Here is a 17,416-nt window from a genome sequence, read left to right as displayed (position 1 = left end):
GCCTGCTGTGGAGCAGCCCCCCGCCTCTGGCAACACAAGCCCAGCCTCCCCCTCTCTACAGCTCAGCCCCAGGTGCACACTGACCCCCAGCTCCTCCACCTGTCGCCCTGGAGCACCCAGCCCCTGACCCACTGGGTGCACTCAGCTTTGCCATGCCCGCGGGAGCAGCACACAGCAACTTCCAAGAGTCAGCTCCGGCTCCCTGCTCCGCTGAACATCCAGCACTTAGCCAGTCAGAGTGAAAACAAACCACCTTTATTAGCAGAGGAGAGACTCAAATGAGGGACAGGAAGAATATTGGAAACCATCTCAGTTACACAGAAAACAAAATAATCACATGCCTAGACTTACTTAACTCACAAGACGTTGCCCCGTCTCCTGCAGGACGGCTTGCCCCAAGTCCTTTTCCCAGCCTTTTCAGCCAGCATGGCTGAGATCCCCCTTTCATAAGCTCAAGCCCACTGGCAGTCTGTCTTTGCAGATTGTGGGATGCCAGGGCTTCTCATTGCACCCCAGAAATACCAGACTAAACCTTTGAGCTTTTCCTGAAAACAGGGTCCGTCCTGCACCCCCCATTTCCCTCTTCCTGTTAATTTCCTTCTGAAGACTGCAGGAGCTCTTCATTGGACTCCGTGCATTGGCAGACTTCTCCTGGGGCACACACAATGGCCCAACCAGGGAAGATAGGTGCCTCCCACACAGCTTTGAGTGCCTTGCCTTTAACTACAAGGCCTAGAGAACACAATTTTCAGCATAGCCACAACTCCTCATGTTTTCCATACATCCAGCTCACAATTATTTTGACAATCAGTGTGACGCAGGCTTCTAGTAGAGACCTTCCATGACCTTTCTGGTGAACTCTGGGGATCCTTGTACCCTTATGTATCACTGTACCCTCTGCTAGTTGGCATCAAGTGGTCTTTGGGTCACAGCCCTCTATTTCAATGACTCATGGTGATTCCCCCCACCCCTCTCCCCATACCAGGTGCTCTGTGTGCCCCCCTTTTCCTTTCTCCCAGGCCAGAATATGTGCATGCCCTCCATTCCCCTCTCTCCCCTATGCCAGGGATTCTGTGTGCCCTCCATTTCCCACAAACCAGGGCCTTTATGTGACCCCTTTGCTCCTCCTGCCATACCAAGGTTCACCATTTCCTCTTATTCCAGGAACTCTTTGTATCCCCACTCATCCAGGTCATATAGATTTGCTACCTGACTAGCTCTACTCTCCTTCCTCAGTCAATCCAGAACTAGCCTAGTGGCTCTCATCTATATGTAAAGCTCTTAGCCCCACACACACCCACAGGTAAATCCTGCCTCTGGGCAGGACTTAATCTATAAATACATGGTCCTCCATCTTGCATCCCTTTAGCTACCCATCAAATACAGCTCTCAGTTCAGAGAAGCAGGTGAGCCTCACCCAGAGATGGGGAAATGTTGGGTGGGGCATGTCTTGTTGTTTTGGGAGAAGAAGAGAAGAGGGTGAATTATTTACTCCGGGGGCATTTTTAATTTGTAATCTTAACTGTTGGGGGAATCCTTAGGGCTTTCTGCCTCACAGCCTTGCTTGCATAATGACCAGGTTCTCTGTGTTTTACCTGGTCTGCACAATGGATAAGAGCCTACTACCGCTGCTGCCAACTAATGGCATTTCTCTTGTGGCTTATCTGGTAGAGGCCTGTGCTGATTGCATTGAAGAGCCTGAGTTCAGTCCCCTTCCTAATGGCTCTCAACTATGACTACCATAGAAAAGTATTGGATAGAGCCTTTCTATGAGGTCTGGTGGTTAAGGTCCCAGGGCTGGGACTCCAGAGACCTGGATTTGATTTCTGGTGCTGTCACAGACTCAGGGTGTGACCTTGGGCAAGTCACTTCCCATCTCTGTGCCTCAGTTGCAGAGTACTGGCAGGGTACATCCTTTAATGTTTCTGAGGCTTGTAACTACTCTGATGGACTCCTCCGAGTCAGGGAGAGCTGACAGTTCTGGAGAGCTGCTGTCTGTTGGATTCTCTTTAAATTGAATAAAAAACTCAGGAGTCCTGTCTCGTCCCCCCCAACCCCCCCCTCCCCGCTCCAAGAACTGGGAATAGAACCCAGGAGACCAGATTCTCTGGCCTCCTCCCAACCCATTGGATCCCACTCTATTCCCAAACCTGGAAAAAGAACCTAGGAAGCCTGACTCCCAGCCCCCTTTAAACCACACTCTGCTCCCAAAGCTGGGAATAGAACCCAGGAGTCCTGACCCTGTTACTCTAACCACTAGTCCCCAGTCCCCTCCCAAAGCCAGGAATAGAATCCAGGAGTCTTGATTCTGCGTGTTAAATGTATTTTGCCTGTAAATTTCCCACCCCTCATGTGTCTGAGAAAGTTCGGCTGGGGAGGGTGTGGGTCAATGGAGAGAAATCTCCCTGGTTCTTCAGTGTCCTGGTGTGTAGCTGCAACCTGGCTTTATGGCTTTCTTGGGGGCTGAACTGAATTCTGATCAGAGAGTTAGGGAATGTGGGTCTGATCATACAATGTCTCCACACCGCCTGTGGGACTCATTGCCACAAGGTCTCATTGAAGCCAAATTAGAGGGATTCAGACTAGAATTGGATGTTGATCTGAATAATGAGAACATCCAGAGCAAAGAGTAAAATGTCCCCTAGTTTTTGGGAAGAGGCTGAAATCCTCATGCTTCAGGGCAAGAGCTCACTCCTGACTAATGGGGGGTCAGGAGGAATCTGCCCCTGTGATCCACTTATGTCATTACTGAAGGGCTCCTTCGCCTGCCTTTCAAGCAGCTGGGACCGGCTGCTCTGGGAGATAGGATACCAGGCTAAATGGGCCCCCGGGCATGGTACTTCCTAGGTTCCTCTTCTGGAAGGGATGTGGTCCCGTTGCCCTGATGGCTGGGGAAGGAGCTCCAGGAGTTCCCTTCCCTGCTCACAATTGCAAAGCACTTTGCAAGCAGCAAGGAAACAAAGCGCACAGCTGCCAACTTGGGTGGGAACAACTGAGGCACAAAGAGGGCAAAAGAACTCCCTCCCGGTGTCAAGAGGGGAGCCAAAGGGAGAGCTGGGAATAGAACCCAGGAGTCCTGGCTCACAGCCCACCCCCCAGAGCCAGGGATAGAACCCAGGTCTTTACTGCGCCGTCGTCCCCCCCCCCGGCCTTCTCAGGGACTAGACAGCAGCATTCCCCACCCGGAGCCCTGCACGGCTGGGATTGGATGATGATATCACATGATGAGGACGGGCCGTTTGCCGGTGCAGGGAGGAAGCCGCCTCTGGCGCAGTGCATTGTGGGAGAATTGCAAGCTGCGGGGCGGGTTGGGCATTGTGGGACCCAGGGACGGTTCCTTGGTTGGGGGGAGGGGCGATTGGGCTCTTTCCTCAGAGCGGGGAGGAGAGTGGGGGGTCTGGGGGTCAGGACTCCTGGGTTTTATCCCTGGCGTTGGGCAGGTGTGTGGGGGGAGGATATAATTTTGCAGGGCGGCTGGGATTGGTCCAGTTCTCCCACAGGGGCAGCCGTGACCCCCAGGTCTCCTCCTAGGCGCCCCACCAGAGGTGTAGTTCAGATCACCCACCTCCCAGGCCCCACAAGGAGAGGCCTTTACCTCAGACCTGCCCCTCCTCAGAGTCCCCACAGGGAGGGCCTGATCCTCCTCATCTCGCCCCACATGCTGTGGGGGCCCCCAACAGCCCCCCTGCCCAGATCCTCACACTCTCTGTCTCTGCTGCAGGTGCCTGCCCAATGGGGGGTGCAGATGAGTTCCCAGTGGGCACATGCCCTGGGATGTGCCCGCTGGGTGAGCTGGCACAGCGGGAGCGCCAGGGCCGCTTGCACCGGCTGGAGCTGAGGGAGGGGACGCGGCAGGGTGACCCTGCCCGTGTGGTGAAGGAGTATTCCCGTCCAGCTGCAGGCAAGGAGTTGCCCCAGCCCCAGGAGCTGCGCCCTGCCCCAGTGCTGCTGGCCACTGTGCACTATCTGCTGGGCCAGGTGGCTCCGCGAGCCGACCTGCCCCCAGCTGAGGTTCATGCTTTCATCTCCGACCGGTTGCGTGCTGTGCACCAGGATGCCACGCTGCAGCAGCTGCGAGGGGCTCCATGCGTGGCCCTGCTGGAGCGATCACTGGGCTACCTGCTCCATGCCGGCTACCAGCTGTGCCGGGAACCCCCTGCCCGCTTCGACCCCCACCTCCACTGCACCCAGCTCCAGGAGTGCTTCAGCTGGCTGCGGCGCTGTTACCGGGACAGCTGTCACCACGGGGAGCCGGCCTTCCAGGCCCTTTTCCTCCTCTACAACCTGGGTGAGAAGCACTGGGAGGTGCTGTGCTGCAAGAAGCAGGAGGGAGTCAGTGGGGGTCACTGCTGCAAGCAGAAGTGGGGGGAGGTTTTGGGGGGGGTGCTGTGCTGCAGGGAGTGGGAGGGGGTTAGTAGGGGGCGCTGTGCTGCAGAGCGCAGGGCTGGTTGCTCAGTAGGGGGTGCTGTGCTGCATTCATTGGTCAGTAGGGGGTGCTGTGCTGCAGAGAGTGGGACGTGTTGCTCAGCAGGGGGTATTGTGACGCAAGGAATAGCGTGGTGGCTCAGTAGAGAGCACTGTGCCACAGAGATCAAGGTCAGGGGCTCAGTAGGGGGCACTCTCCAATGGCAGTCAGTGCTGACCCCAGTGCGATGCTGTGCTGCAGGGAGCAATATGGATAGATCAGTGGGTGATGCTGGGCTGCAGAGAGGGGGCAGGGGCTTAGTATGGGGCACTGTACTGCGGGGAGAAGTGCGGGCTCCTTGTGCTGCATGGGGTGGCACAGAGGGCTCAGTAGGGGGTGCTGGACTGAAGAGAATGGTGCAAGGGGCTCATAGGGAGCCAGATGACAGGGAGAGAGGCATGCGGTCAGGGAGGGGTGCTGTGCAGCAGGGAGCAGGATGGGGGATCTCAGTAGGGGCCCTGTGCTGCAGGGAGTGGGGGGGAGCTCAGCAGGGGGTGCTGTGCTGCAATAAGTAGCCATGGGGGGATCAGCAGGGGGTGCTGCTCTGATTTGCCCCTTTTCCACCCTAGGCTTTCCGGAAGCCCTGCGCCAGGTCCTGCAGCTCCCAGACCCTGTCCGGGCCTCCCCCGAACTCCGCACAGCGCTGGCTGTCAACCAGGCTTACCTGGAGCGCAACTGGGCACGGTTTTTCCGCCTGGTGCAGGCCCTGCCCTACCTGCCGATTTGCGCCCTCCATCGGCACCTGGGCCCTGCCCGGCGCCTGGCACTGCTCACCTTTAGCCACGGCTTCAGTACCAGGAACTGTCGCTGCCCCCTGACCTGGCTCGCCCGGCTTCTGGCAGTGGACGGTCCTGAGGAGATGGCAGAGCTTTGCCGCCATCATGGGCTCATGGTGCTGGATGGAGCCGTGGTCTTCCAGAAAGGAGCTTTCAGGGACCCAGACGTGCTGGTCCACAGCCCCTCGCAGCTGCTAGTGGACAGTAAACGAGGGGAGGCCCCCCTGCTGGAGATCATTGAAGATGCTTGTAGCTAATGGTTTGAAGAGACCTTGGGGTGAGGATGGGAGCCAGGACTCCTGCGTTCCTCTCCCTGGCTCTGGGAGGGGAATGAAGTCTAGTTGGCTGGATTGGGAGTCAGGACTTGTGGGTTTTATTGCTGGCTCTGGGAAGGGCTGAGAGGGAGCCTCCTGTGTTCCTGTCCCTGGCTTCTGCTCCTTGCAGTGAAAGAGGAATCAGGTTTAGAGTAAGAGACTGGGAGCCAGGACTCCTGGGTTCTCTTAGTGGCTCGGTCACTGATTCTCTGTGTGTCACCTCCGCCAAGCCACTCCCTTTGCCTCTTTTTCCCCCTGCATAAAAGAGGGTAAAGGAAGTAACTTACCTGTGCCTAGTGCAACTGGATGGCTCTGGGCAATCTTTCTCTGTTGATGGGCTCGGCTTCCTCCATTTGACCCCTTGTGCTGCATAATTTGTCTTGCCCCTCCTCCCCGCCCCTCGTGGGTTTGCGATTCAGGAAGCTGGCTTGGATCTTGGGGTTTGTGAGAGTTGGTTTGGGTCTGAACTTTGGTGTGATGGTTTTGGGTCCCCGATCCACATGGCGGGGAGCTGTATGGAATGGCAGCCAGTGTCCCCTGCCCCAGGTGGGAGGTTGTGGGAGATGTAGGACACAGCCCAGAGCGCCCCTGGAATTTTGGGGTGTCTGAAGGGAGTAGAAGTCAGTTTTACAATAAATGTTGATTTGTAAGAGGTTGTGGGTCTGTGCAGTGGCAAATTAGCCAATGGGCCCATAGCACCCCTGCCCAGGGGCCCTGGCCAATTGGGGAGCCCCACCCCCAGCAGACAAGCACTGAGGTGGGGCTGGGTGAGTCGCAGTGCCGGGCAGGGCAGGAGAAGACATAGCATCCTCACCCTGGCTGCGGCCCCAGGACTGGAGGAGCTCTGGTTCCCTGCTGTGGCCTCTGGGCTGGGGGTAGCTCTCACTTCCTGCTGTGGCCCTAGCGGGGGTGGAGGGTAGACAGCACTTACAGCGGCTGAGCCGAAGGGGGGAGTGGGCACCGCGGGGGGGACTGGACAGGGCACAAGATGTGAGGCTGTGGGCAGAGCCACAGGTGGAACAGGAACGGGACCACAGGCAGAAGCTATGGGGAGTGGGCCCCCTACTTGCTCTGGCTCAGGGCACCACGAAACCTTAATCCACCTCTGTCTGTGGTGTGGTCCTGCCATGCTGGAGCATTGTGTTAATGTCTAGGGGGACTGAGTATGTAGTGTTCTGAGGCAGTGCGTGGGGGGAAGTGAGTGAATCATTGGGGATAAATGGGGGGTTGTGTTTGTCTAGGGGTATTGTGTGTGGTTGCCTTGTGTGTATGTGGGGAGTCATGGTGTTACTGGGGGATGGGTTGTGTGTGAGGTTTCTCAAGTGGGGGCGTTATGAGGCAGGGTCTCTGTGTGTGTGTGTGAATTTGAGTGTGGAATGGGGGTTGTGTGTGATGTCTGAGAGTTGGGATGCACACGCGTCCTTGCCAGAGGATCTCAGAGAGGAGAGTAGGGACTAGTGGTTTAGCGTGGGGAGAGGGCTGGGGCGGGAGCTAGGACTCCTGGGTTCTATCCCTAGCTCTGGGAATGGGATGGGAATCCCAAATCTTGGCACAGTTTAAAATGACCCAGGTTTTTGAGACTAAAGCCCGAGGCCTGCTCATCTGGGGGGTAGTGCGCCCTGCAGGATGCCCACCAGAAGCATAGTTGGATGCCAGAAAAGAGAGCCATGCGCCTAGGCCGATGGTTGGGATAGAACATTTTCCTTTGTGCTTTGTTCCTGTGGTTCAGTAATTGATACCTGGGTTTGACGAAGGCTCTTAGGGGTAGCTGTAACCCACTAGTTACAAAAAGAAAAAGAGTACTTGTGGCACCTTAGAGACTAACCAATTTATTTGCGCATAAGCTTTCGTGAGCTACAGCTCACTTCATCGGATGCTGTAGCTCACGAAAGCTTATGCTCAAATAAATTGGTTAGTCTTTAAGGTGCTACAAGTACTCCTTTTCTTTTTACGAATACAGACTAACACGGCTGTTACTCTGAAACCACTAGTTACAGGCTCCCAGAGGGAAGATCTGCTGGTACCTGAACACAGCAGGCCCGGGATGGGCCCAGATGTAGCCCAGCACCCAGGCCAAGAGTAGGAGAATCACAAGATTCCTCCTTGAGAGAGGCGAAGGCCAGAGACCTGAGGAGGTTGTGCTCATACAGAAAAGGGGTTTCCCACTGTTTCCCGTTTCCTACTCCCCGCCTCCTGGAGCCTGCTGGTCTCCCTGGCCTGGGGCCAGATCAGAGCCAGTTCCCCTTGGATTGGAAAGGCCCTTTGTCCCATTCCTCACACCCATGATCTAGCCAGTCCCCCTACCTGGGGCTGGATCAGAGCCACTGCCCCAAAATGGGGATGGGGAAAGGCTTGTGTCCCATTCCCCAACCCCCTAAACCAGCCAGTCTATCTGCTGTAAGGCCAGATTTGAGCTAGGGCCCCCTATAGGGGAAAAGCCCCATATCCTATCCCCAAGCCCCCCTGAGCTAGCCAGGCCCCCAGTCCTGGGACTAGATTGGAGTTGATGCCCCTTATAGGGGAAAGACCCCATGTTCCATTTCCTGCCCGGTGGCTGGATCGGAGCTGATGTCCCCTAAAGAGGGAAGGACCTACCCCTCTGAGCCAGCTGGTCCCCCTCACCTGGGGCTGGATGGAAGCCAGTGCCCCCTAGAGGTGAAAGGTGCTGTATCCTATTCCCAGGCCTCCTGAGCCTACCAGTCTCCCACTCAGGCCAGACTGGAGCTAGCTAGCACCATCTAGGAAAAAACCCATGTCCCATTCCCAGGCACCCTTGTGTATCCCCAGGATGGGTGGGGGGTGTCTATAACTCAGAATCCGACAGCCTGAGAATCTGGGCTGTGTTTATTTCCCTGCAAGGTGCCTCTCCCTCCCTCCCCTTTATGGTGTCCAATTAAATCTTAAAACAACTCAGGCAAACACACAGCAGCCTCTCAAGAGGAACTGGAGGCCCATGTTCTCACGGGGCCCAGCTGGGACTGATAAGCTGGGACCTTCCAGCCCCTGGGAAACTCCTGCCCGTGATGTCTGTGACTGGGTAAGTGACAGATCCTCAGGTAATGGATGAGGGGCCTGTCTCTCGCAGGAGATTAATGAATCTGCTTATCTGGAGCTTTTATTAGTCTGGGGAATTTTGCCATCATCAGAGCAGGTGACTCTGTTCCGTAGTGATCCAGATGGGTCACGTCTGCCCTTTAAGGTGGTGCTCCAGGGGCTAGGCTGCTGGCCTGGGACTCAGGACAGCTGGGTTCAATACCTGGCTCTGCTGCAAATTCTATGGGTGATCATCCACTCTGTGACTCAGGTTGCCTGTCTGACAAATGGGAAGAATAATGCTGCCTTTGTCCATGACTGCAAACTCTTCAGGGCAGGAGACTGTCTCTCACTCTGTGTCTGTGCAGTGCCTGGCCCAAAGGGGACCCCAGTCCCAGCTGCGGATTGTGGAGCACTCAGAACAACAGGGGCCCCAGTCTCAGTCATGGGTCTGTGCAGCACCCAGGATGACAAGGGTTCTGATCCCCATTGTGAGTCTGTACAGTGCCTGGCTCAATGGGTACTGTGTGTCCACACATGAAAACAGCTCTGGTCCCATGGGTCACCTATGGCACTGGTCACAAAGAACCAGGAGGATCTGTCTGCCAGTGTGCAAGGGAGTTTGCCAGTCTGCGCACCTTCCAGAATTGCCCCAGGCAGGGAGCAGATACTGGGTGGGTGAAGGGAATAGGCCCTTAAATACCTTGTGGGCAGAAGAGTGGAGTTTAGTGATTAGAGCGGGGCTGCTGGGAGTCAGGATTTCTATTCCCAGATCCATGGGCGGGGAGGGACTGGGAAGAGCCATGACTTCCCCCCATGCCTCCAGGGGAACAACTCCCTGCACTGGGGTGTGCAACTCTGTGCAAAGACCCTATGGGTCCCTGGAACTCTGCTGTGTCAAAGGGGCATGAAAACAGGCCCTGATAATGCCAGCAAGCAGAAAACAAGAGGCGCGGAGTGGCCGGGGTGGGGGCTGGAGATTAAGGGCTGAATGGAGGCAGTGAATGGGCCAGGCAGCGCGGGGGGGGGGGCACAAATCCTTTGGACGCATCGAGACGTGAATATAGGAGCAGACACAGCACTTGTGCCTAAGCCCTGGCCTGCCACCCACGTACGGGGCTGGGTGGTTATTGTGGCGGCCACAGGCCCAGACTAATCCACCCACATTCCTGATGGGTTGGCTAAAGGCTTCTCCCAGGGTTAGCTCATTAAACCAGCCCTGGGGAGTGGGTCTGGGATGAGTGGGGAAGAGACCCTTAAAGACCCTGTGGGCAGGGGAGCAGGGTGGAGCATTGAGGATGGGGGATATGGGAATCAGGACTCCTGGGTTGTGTCCACACCACAGGAATGGGAGTGATGTCTTGTCATTGGAACAGCAGGGCTTGGGAGGCAGGTTCTGTCCCGACTCAGGGAGGGGAGTATTGACAGCTAGATAGTGGGCCCTATGTGAAGCAGTGTGGGTACGCCTGGCTGTGAGCATTGGGTGTGGTTGTGCATGAGGAAGGTGTCTGAATGCGAGTGGGTACATGTGTTTAGGGGAGGGGGTTGTCTCTTTGAACAGCTGCCCCATAAATGTCGCAGTTTTAGGTTGCAATTCCCCCTGTCCCCTTCCCTCCTCCTGGGACTCCACAGATCCCAACCACGTAGGACCCCCCAGACCCTGTTGATCCCCCTCCCCCACTGGGGTCACATTGACTGACACACACACACTCACTCACTCACTCACTCACTGTGGCCCCTTGGATTCTGGCAGGTCCCTTCGTGCTCTGAGGCTGCCCCAGCTGCCAGCTGCCTGAGGGGAAGTACCGTTGTATTTATGGTGTGATTTACAGCACCCCAGAGTGGCAGCTGGGAGGCGAGGGCTGTAGCCACCTGACTTAGCCAAAGGTCTGGGGACTGGAGCAGCTGGGAGCCAGGATTCTTGGGTTCTATCCCAGCTCTGGAAGGGCAGTGAGTTCTAGTGGGACAGGGTCAGGAGTGGGAACTTGGAGTCAGGACACCTGGGTTCTCCCCCCAGCTCTGAGAAGGCAGTGGGGTGTAATGGGTGTTAGAGCAGGGGGGCTGGGAGTCAGGACACCTGGGTTCTCCCCACAGCTCTGGGAGGGGAACAAGGTGTAATGGGTTAGAGTGGGGGGCTGTCAGGATTCCTGGGTTCTCTCCTCAGTTCTGGGAGAGGGGTGGCTTCCTGTGTTCACTTATTTCCTAGCATTTCCTTCTCCCTTAATGGTCTCCAGGACTTGGCTCTTCCTTTTGGCATCTGGGTCCAGCTTGTCCCTCCTCCCACTCTGCCTCAGGATTGACAAGGGGATAACCCTCTGCCCAATCATGGTTCAGCTCCTCCCCTACTACTGGCATTCCCCTCCCCCCACGTGGGGCTGTGTCCCCGTGGTGTGATGTCACCAGAGGAATGACCCAGGTCCTTCCTGGCTCTGTCAATCAGTGTGGCAGAGACTAGCTGGCATCAGGAATCAGGGCTCAGGGGCTCTCCCCAGGGTGGGCACCTGCCAAGCGGTGAGTCAGAATACCATCTGCCCCTGGCACCTGCCTTCAGGTGCCAGCATGGGCAAAAGGGGCAGAGTCAACTGGGGACTTCCAGGGCACCCCAGGGATGCTGGGGAGGAGGGGGAACAGAGGTCATGGGGGTTCAGGAGCAGGGCGGGGAAGTTGAGGGGAGGCAGGGTCTGGGTGAGGAGAAGCTGGAATTGGAATATAAGGGTTGGCATACAGGGAGCAGGGGAAGGCTGGGAGTTGGGTGCAGAGTTTGGATCAGGTGATGCTCAGGGTTTGGGGCCAGGGAAGGTCTGGGGGTGCGGTGCAGGGGGTGAAGCAGGGTTGCAGAGGGGCTGGGGGATTGGGCTAATTAGGGGAGCCAGAGGGGATGCAGGGCTGGGGGGTAGGAAGGTCCGGGTTGGGGGTGCAGGAAGAGGTTAGGGGAGAGCTGGGATGGGAAATGCAAGGGAACAGGGAAGGTCTGGGTGGAGGATGTAGGAGGGCTGAAAGGAGGCAGGTTCTGGGTGGGAGGATGTAGAGGGCTGGCTGGGGGGAGACAGGTGGAGGATGCTGCGGGAGGCAGGGCCTGGTTCGGAGGATGCAGGGTGGCAGAAGGGAGGTAGGGGACTTACCTGTTTACTATAAAGTTTAGCCAGAGTGAGAGTCACAGATCCCAGAATCCTGCTGCTGCCCCCCTCCAGCCAACGTCATGGGGGTTGTTAGATGCCCGTTGCCCCATCCTCCTGCTTTCTACCCATAACACAGCCTGTTCCTAGTAGGGGTTTGGGGGGCGGGGGAGGGGGGTGGGAGGAGGAGGGGTTGCACTCTTGTGTCAGGATAAAAACAATGGAGAGCAGCATCCTGGCCCTGAAGGAGTCGGGGAGGGGGGTCTGAGGCGAGGGCTGCGGGGAGGGGGGCAGGGATCTCAGCAGGATGGCCTGCCACAGCCTGGGGCAGCGAGGGGATCACAGCAGAGGAGAGGCGGGGGGAGGGGGGGCTGCTGGAAGGGGGACAGGGCGCTCTCAGAGGGGGAACTGGGAGGTCTGCCATAGCCCAGGCCTGGGTGGATGTGGGGGCAGGGGATGGAGGGTTGGGGGCACTGTGCGTGGTGCAAAACCGGGGGTTGTTCGGTTTGTATCAGGCCCACACGCGTCTGCCTTCTCAGGGAGCAGCCAGAGGCCTGTTTGCTTTGGCCAGAGACCATGGAGGGGAGAGTTTGCTGGGGGCGGGGGGAGAGTGAACCTTTGCTCTAGTGGCACCTCTGCCTACAGCCCTTAAATGGCCCTGCACCCTCCCCTAACCTGTTAGCCCAAGGTCCACCAGCTGGGATCTCTGCATGAGCCAGCTGTATTAACCCCTTCCAACTCCTGCCCCACCTTTAGGTTGGGGTTGAGACAGACCCCACCCCACCACACAGAGCGGGATCCTCTGAGAAAAGCCAAAGAAGGAGCAGGTTGGGGGAGTCAGTAGGGGGCACTCTCCCTTCACCGTCAGTGCCCTAGTGTGTTGCTAGCGGGCGCTGTGCTGCAGGGAGTGGGGCAGGTTCTCAGTAGGGGGACTCTCCCCTGGTATTCAGTGTTGGCCCCAATGCCCCAGAGCGGTACTGGGGGCGCTGTGTTGCAGGAGGGAGCACAGTGCACAGCCGGCTCCCCAACTCCCATGTGTCTGATCTTTTTTGCAGACTCCCAACAACGATGTCCTTCTCCGGCACCAATCTCAAGCTGGAGCGGCTAGAGGAGCAGCAGCTGGAGGACCCCGGCTACCAGCTCAGCCTCCAGAACCAACCTAGGGGCTGTGGGGACATGGCGGCCCCTTACCCTGACAGTGATCTCATTTCCCAATGGCTGCGCAGGAGTGTGAAGGCCAAGCTGGTGGAGGCCTGTGACTTGGGTGAGTCTTCCCAGGGGGACGGGGAGGTCCCGGCGAAGAGGGGTCTGGATCCAGAAAGTGCCAAGGACTTTGTCTGGGCTAAGCGGGCCCGGGTAGAGAACATCGTGTGCAGCATCAGCAGCTCATACCGTGATGGGGGCCTGGAAGAAGGAGGCTCTGGGTATGGCCGCTCCCGCCGGGCCCAGGAACGGAGCCAGCTCAAGCAGCAGCTGGAGAAGATGCGTGAGCAAGTGTTCCAGCTGCAGGAGAAACTGTGCCAGATCTACAGCGGGGTGGCCCAGGAGGAAAGAAGCAACATGGGGGCAGCCTGGTCCCAGGAGCCAAGCAGAGTTGGAGCCAGCACCCGGCATCCTGGGGAAGGGAGTAGGCACCCTGGCACCCTGGCCGAGGCCCTGAAGGAGGAGCTTGGGGCAGCCATGACCCAGGTGGTGGACACGGTCATGCAGGTGTTTGCCCGCCAGCAACCCCCACCGGAGGAGCCCCCCTGCAGTTACCCAAGTGACCAGACAGAGGCACTGCCCCTAGTGGTGAGGAAGAGCTTGCCCCGTGCCCCCCCAGAGCTGGTGGCCAGCACCTTCCCCCAGCCCATGGCTGTGCCCCCATACCTGGCTGCCTTCAAGGACAGAGCAGCAGGAGAGGCCTACTGGGAGAGTCTGAGCCTGCGCACCAAGCTGTCCTCACGCCACCTGCTGCAGCCGCACTGTGCCCTCTTCCAGCTGGCAGGGCCGACTGACCGCCAGCTCCCCAAGAGTCAGGCCACGGAGACGCACCATGGCCAGGAGCCAGCACTCTACAGGCCCTCAATATCCTTTAGTAGCCGGCCAGGACTGGGGTAGAGTGGGGAGAGGATCTGATTCCTGCCCCACACTTCCCTCACACATCCTGCCCCCAACTAACCCACACACATCCTGTCCCCCACTGACCCACGCATACACCCTGCCCACAACTAACCCACACAGGTTCACCCCCTTCAAATGCACCCTGCCCTCCACACTCTGCCCCAAACTAACCCACACACATTCACCCCCATGCACATCCTGACCCACTCACACAGTCTGACCCGCACACACACTAACCCACACACCCTGACCCCCCCGATCCACACACACTGCCCCCCCAATCCTGCTCCCAACTAGCCCACACACATTCACTCCACACACACAACCTATCCTCCACTGACCCACCACACACACACTCTGCCCCAAGCCAACCTACACACATTCACCGTCCACGCACACACACAGTTTCCCATAGACCCACACACGGGCATCCCCTTGCTGAACTCCCACACACTGGCCCCTGCCTCATATACATATACTGACCTGGACATCCACATACAGCCTCTTCCTTCTCCCTCCCCCGGCCCATATGCAGCATACCCACACCTATACACATACTCCTGTCCCCCCACCTCACGCACACCCCATACACTCATTGAGCCCTGCCCTCTGGCCTTGCCCTGCTCCACTCCACACCTGCTCACATCTTGCTGCCACCTGTGAGGCATTGGCAGGGCAGGTGTTAGCATCACCTGCTCCCTCCACACCACCCACCCACCGCTAGTCCTCTGAGGCCTGGCGTAGGTTTAATGGTTAACCAGGCTGAGCCGGACCCTAAGCTGATTGCACCAGCTCAGAAAGAGCTTCCTACTGAAACCCACTAGGCACCTGCTGGGAATAATCCCCGGGATTAGTGGGGGTGGGCTGGCAAAGACACTCCTGCTGTCCCCCCATCCTACACACTGCCTCCCACCCTACACACTGCTTGCTCTACGCACTGCCCACCCTACACGCTGCCCTGCATCCTACACACTGCCCCTCCCGCAACTGCTTCCCACCCTACACACTGCCCCCTCCCCTGACTGCCTCCCACCCTACACACTCCCCCCTCTCCCCGCTGTCCCGCGCCCTACACGCTGCCCCCTCCCCACACTGTCCCCCATCCTACATACTGCCTCCTCCCGACTGCCTCCCACCCTACACACTGCCCCTTCCTGCCGCTATCCCCCGCCCTACATGCTGCCCCCTCCCCTAACTGCCCTCCAGTATACACACTGCCTCCTGTCCGCCGCTCTACACACTGCCCTCTCCCCCCACTGTCCCCACCCTACATGCTGCCCCCCTCCTGACTGCTTCCCGCCCCACGTGCTGCCCCCCTCTCGACTATCCCCTACCCTACACACTGCATGTGCCCTACACACTGCCCCCCCTGACTGCCTCCCCCATGCTGCCCTGTCCCTTGACAGCCATCTCCCCTACACTGCCCCTCCCCCGAAAGCCCCCATACACACTGCTACACACACATACACCCCACACACACAACCTATGACCCACTGACCCCCTCTCTCTTTACAGCCTGAGCTGAGCTGCCGGGGTGGAGATAAGAGATTGAGAGGTGAGATTCGTGGGGTACAATGGGGAGGAGGGGCTGGGAGTCAGGACTCTCCTGGGTTCTATTCTCAGCTCGTGGTCAGGGGTCACTGCTTTCTTGGGGGAGCGGGGGGCAGGGGCAGTCTGCTCTCTGGAGGGCCTTGGAGTGAGGTGCCCCCATTATAGCTCTTCCCCTGGTTGCTCCTTAACCCCATCATTCCCAGGAGGGCCTCACCCCTGGGCACCTGAAGAAGGCCAAGCTGATGTTCTTCTACACTCGCTACCCCAGTTCCGGGACGCTCAAGACCTATTTCTCCGATGTCAAGGTGGGTCCTTCAGAACCTCCCCAACTCTGGGACAGTTTGACCATGGACCCTCCCCATGGATCCAGGCCCCCTTCTGTATGGCCCATGCAGGTCCTCTAGCACCATCCACCCATGGAGGGAGGGTCCCTTCCCCCCGCCCCCCCCCCCCCACACTGACCCTGTTGCCAGAAACAGACACTTAGGTAGATCATGTGACGAGAGATGTGACGGGGGGGGGAATTGGACTGTCCTTTTCCCAGGGAGCTGGAGGGAAGGAAGGGGGATTGAACCCCTGTTTGCAGGGAATTGGGGGGCAGGAAGGGGAGATTGGACCCCCCCTTTTCCCAGGAAGTTGGGGCAGGGAATGTGGGTCACTCTTCCGTTTTCAGTGAATTGGGGGACTGAGACCCAGGGCTGCGTTGATGGCAACGTCTCTCTCCTCTTGCTGTCCCCACAGTTCAATCGCTGCATCACGTCCCAGCTCATCAAGTGGTTCAGCAACTTCCGGGAGTTCTTCTACATCCAGATGGAGAAGTTCTCACGCCAGGCATTGAGCGATGGGGTGCTCAGCGTCGAGATGCTGACTGTCACCCGGGACTCGGAGCTGGCCCGTGTCCTCAACCAGCACTACAACAAAGCCAATGACTACGAGGTGGGCAGGGAGGCAGGCAACGTGGGGCACACAGACCGGGTGGAGATTTGGGAGGGGCCCCGTAAGTGGAGCACGTGGGTGGGAAGGGGAGCACAGGCCAAGTTGGGGATTGGGGAGGGATCCCGGCTGAGGTGAGGAGTGCAGGCCTGGGGTGATCTTGGCAGCATGGGAGCAATTGACAAGAGGAAACTGACCTTGGGGGAGGAATAAAAGAGCCCTGCTAAGACCCCTCCTGTGCCAGGTGTCACCAGTCCTGACAGGGTGATGCCCTCATGTCTTTTTCCCCCCACCCAGATCCCCAGCAAGTTCCTGGAGGTCTCCCAGATCACCCTGCGTGAATTCTTTAGTGCCATCTCCCGGGGCTGTGATGCTGACCCCTCCTGGAAGAAATCCATCTACAAGGTTATCTGCAAACTGGAGTGCGACATACCCGATGCCTTCAGATCCCCCCATGGTCTGCCAGACACTGTGCATGAGTGACTCGGGGAGGGGCGCTGCAGAGTTGGGGTCCTTGGTGGGGGGGGAGGGGGGAGGGCTCTGGTAATTTATTGCTGATGTAATCCACAATGTTGCTAAATTACTGGCTGAGGTCGGGGTGGCCTTGACACCACCAACATTTCAAAATTATCCTCCCCACACATAGCAGAGAAGGTTGCATTGGGAGAGTGTAGGGACTGCAGGCCAGGGAGGGATCCCAGCAGTGGGGGAGGCAGGCGGCGTGGGGAGCACAGGAAAGGAATGGGGATGGGGGAGGGAGGCAGGCAGTGTGGGGAGCACAAGAAAGGAATGGGGATGGGGGAGGGATCCCAGCAGTGAGGGAGGCAGGCAGCGTGGGGAGCACAGGAAAGGAATGGGGATGCGGGAGGGATCCCAGCAGTAGGGGAGGGAGGCAGACAGCGTGGGAAGTGCAGGATGGTGGAGGCAGGCTTGTGGGAGCACAGGCCGGGGGTGGGGATGGAGGAGGGATCCCAGCAATTGCAGGGGAGGTGGTGTTGGGAGCGCAGGCTGGGGAGTGGAGCCGGGGGAGGGATCCCAGCAGTGAGGGAGGCGGCTGGCATGGGGAGCACAGATCAGGTACAGGTGAAAGTTTCTTCTTGGGGTGGGATCTACAGCTAGGAACAG

General features: G+C 58.1%; 1 protein-coding gene across 1 annotated transcript; it reads left to right on the top strand.

Annotated features, from left to right (window-relative positions):
• Positions 1 to 4,007: 4,007 nt before the first annotated feature.
• LOC140914339 (prospero homeobox protein 1) lies at positions 4,008 to 17,031 on the top strand. Its single transcript, XM_078853655.1, has 5 exons — positions 4,008 to 4,288; positions 12,760 to 13,770; positions 15,555 to 15,663; positions 16,100 to 16,294; positions 16,589 to 17,031. The coding sequence occupies exons 1-5, from the start codon at positions 4,086 to 4,088 to the stop codon at positions 16,772 to 16,774; spliced, it is 1,704 nt and encodes a 567-aa protein (XP_078709781.1). The 5' UTR covers positions 4,008 to 4,085; the 3' UTR covers positions 16,775 to 17,031.
• The last annotated feature ends 385 nt before the right edge of the window (positions 17,032 to 17,416 follow it).

The sequence above is a fragment of the Lepidochelys kempii genome, chromosome 7 (genome assembly GCF_965140285.1).
Source record: "Lepidochelys kempii isolate rLepKem1 chromosome 7, rLepKem1.hap1, whole genome shotgun sequence".
NCBI lineage: Eukaryota > Metazoa > Chordata > Testudines > Cheloniidae > Lepidochelys > Lepidochelys kempii.
Note: the sequence above shows the minus strand (reverse complement) of the source record. Positions and strands in the feature narration are given on the sequence as shown.

Excerpts from the sequence above, each read along its gene's own strand:
- LOC140914339 (XM_078853655.1), top strand. The coding sequence starts at position 4,086 with ATGCGTGGCCCTGCTGGAGCGATCACTGGGCTACCTGCTCCATGCCGG. Across the intron at positions 13,771-15,554 it reads CCAGCACTCTACAGGCCCTC|TTCCCAGGAGGGCCTCACCC; the intron begins AATATCCTTTAG and ends TTAACCCCATCA. Across the intron at positions 16,295-16,588 it reads ACAAAGCCAATGACTACGAG|ATCCCCAGCAAGTTCCTGGA; the intron begins GTGGGCAGGGAG and ends CCCCCCACCCAG.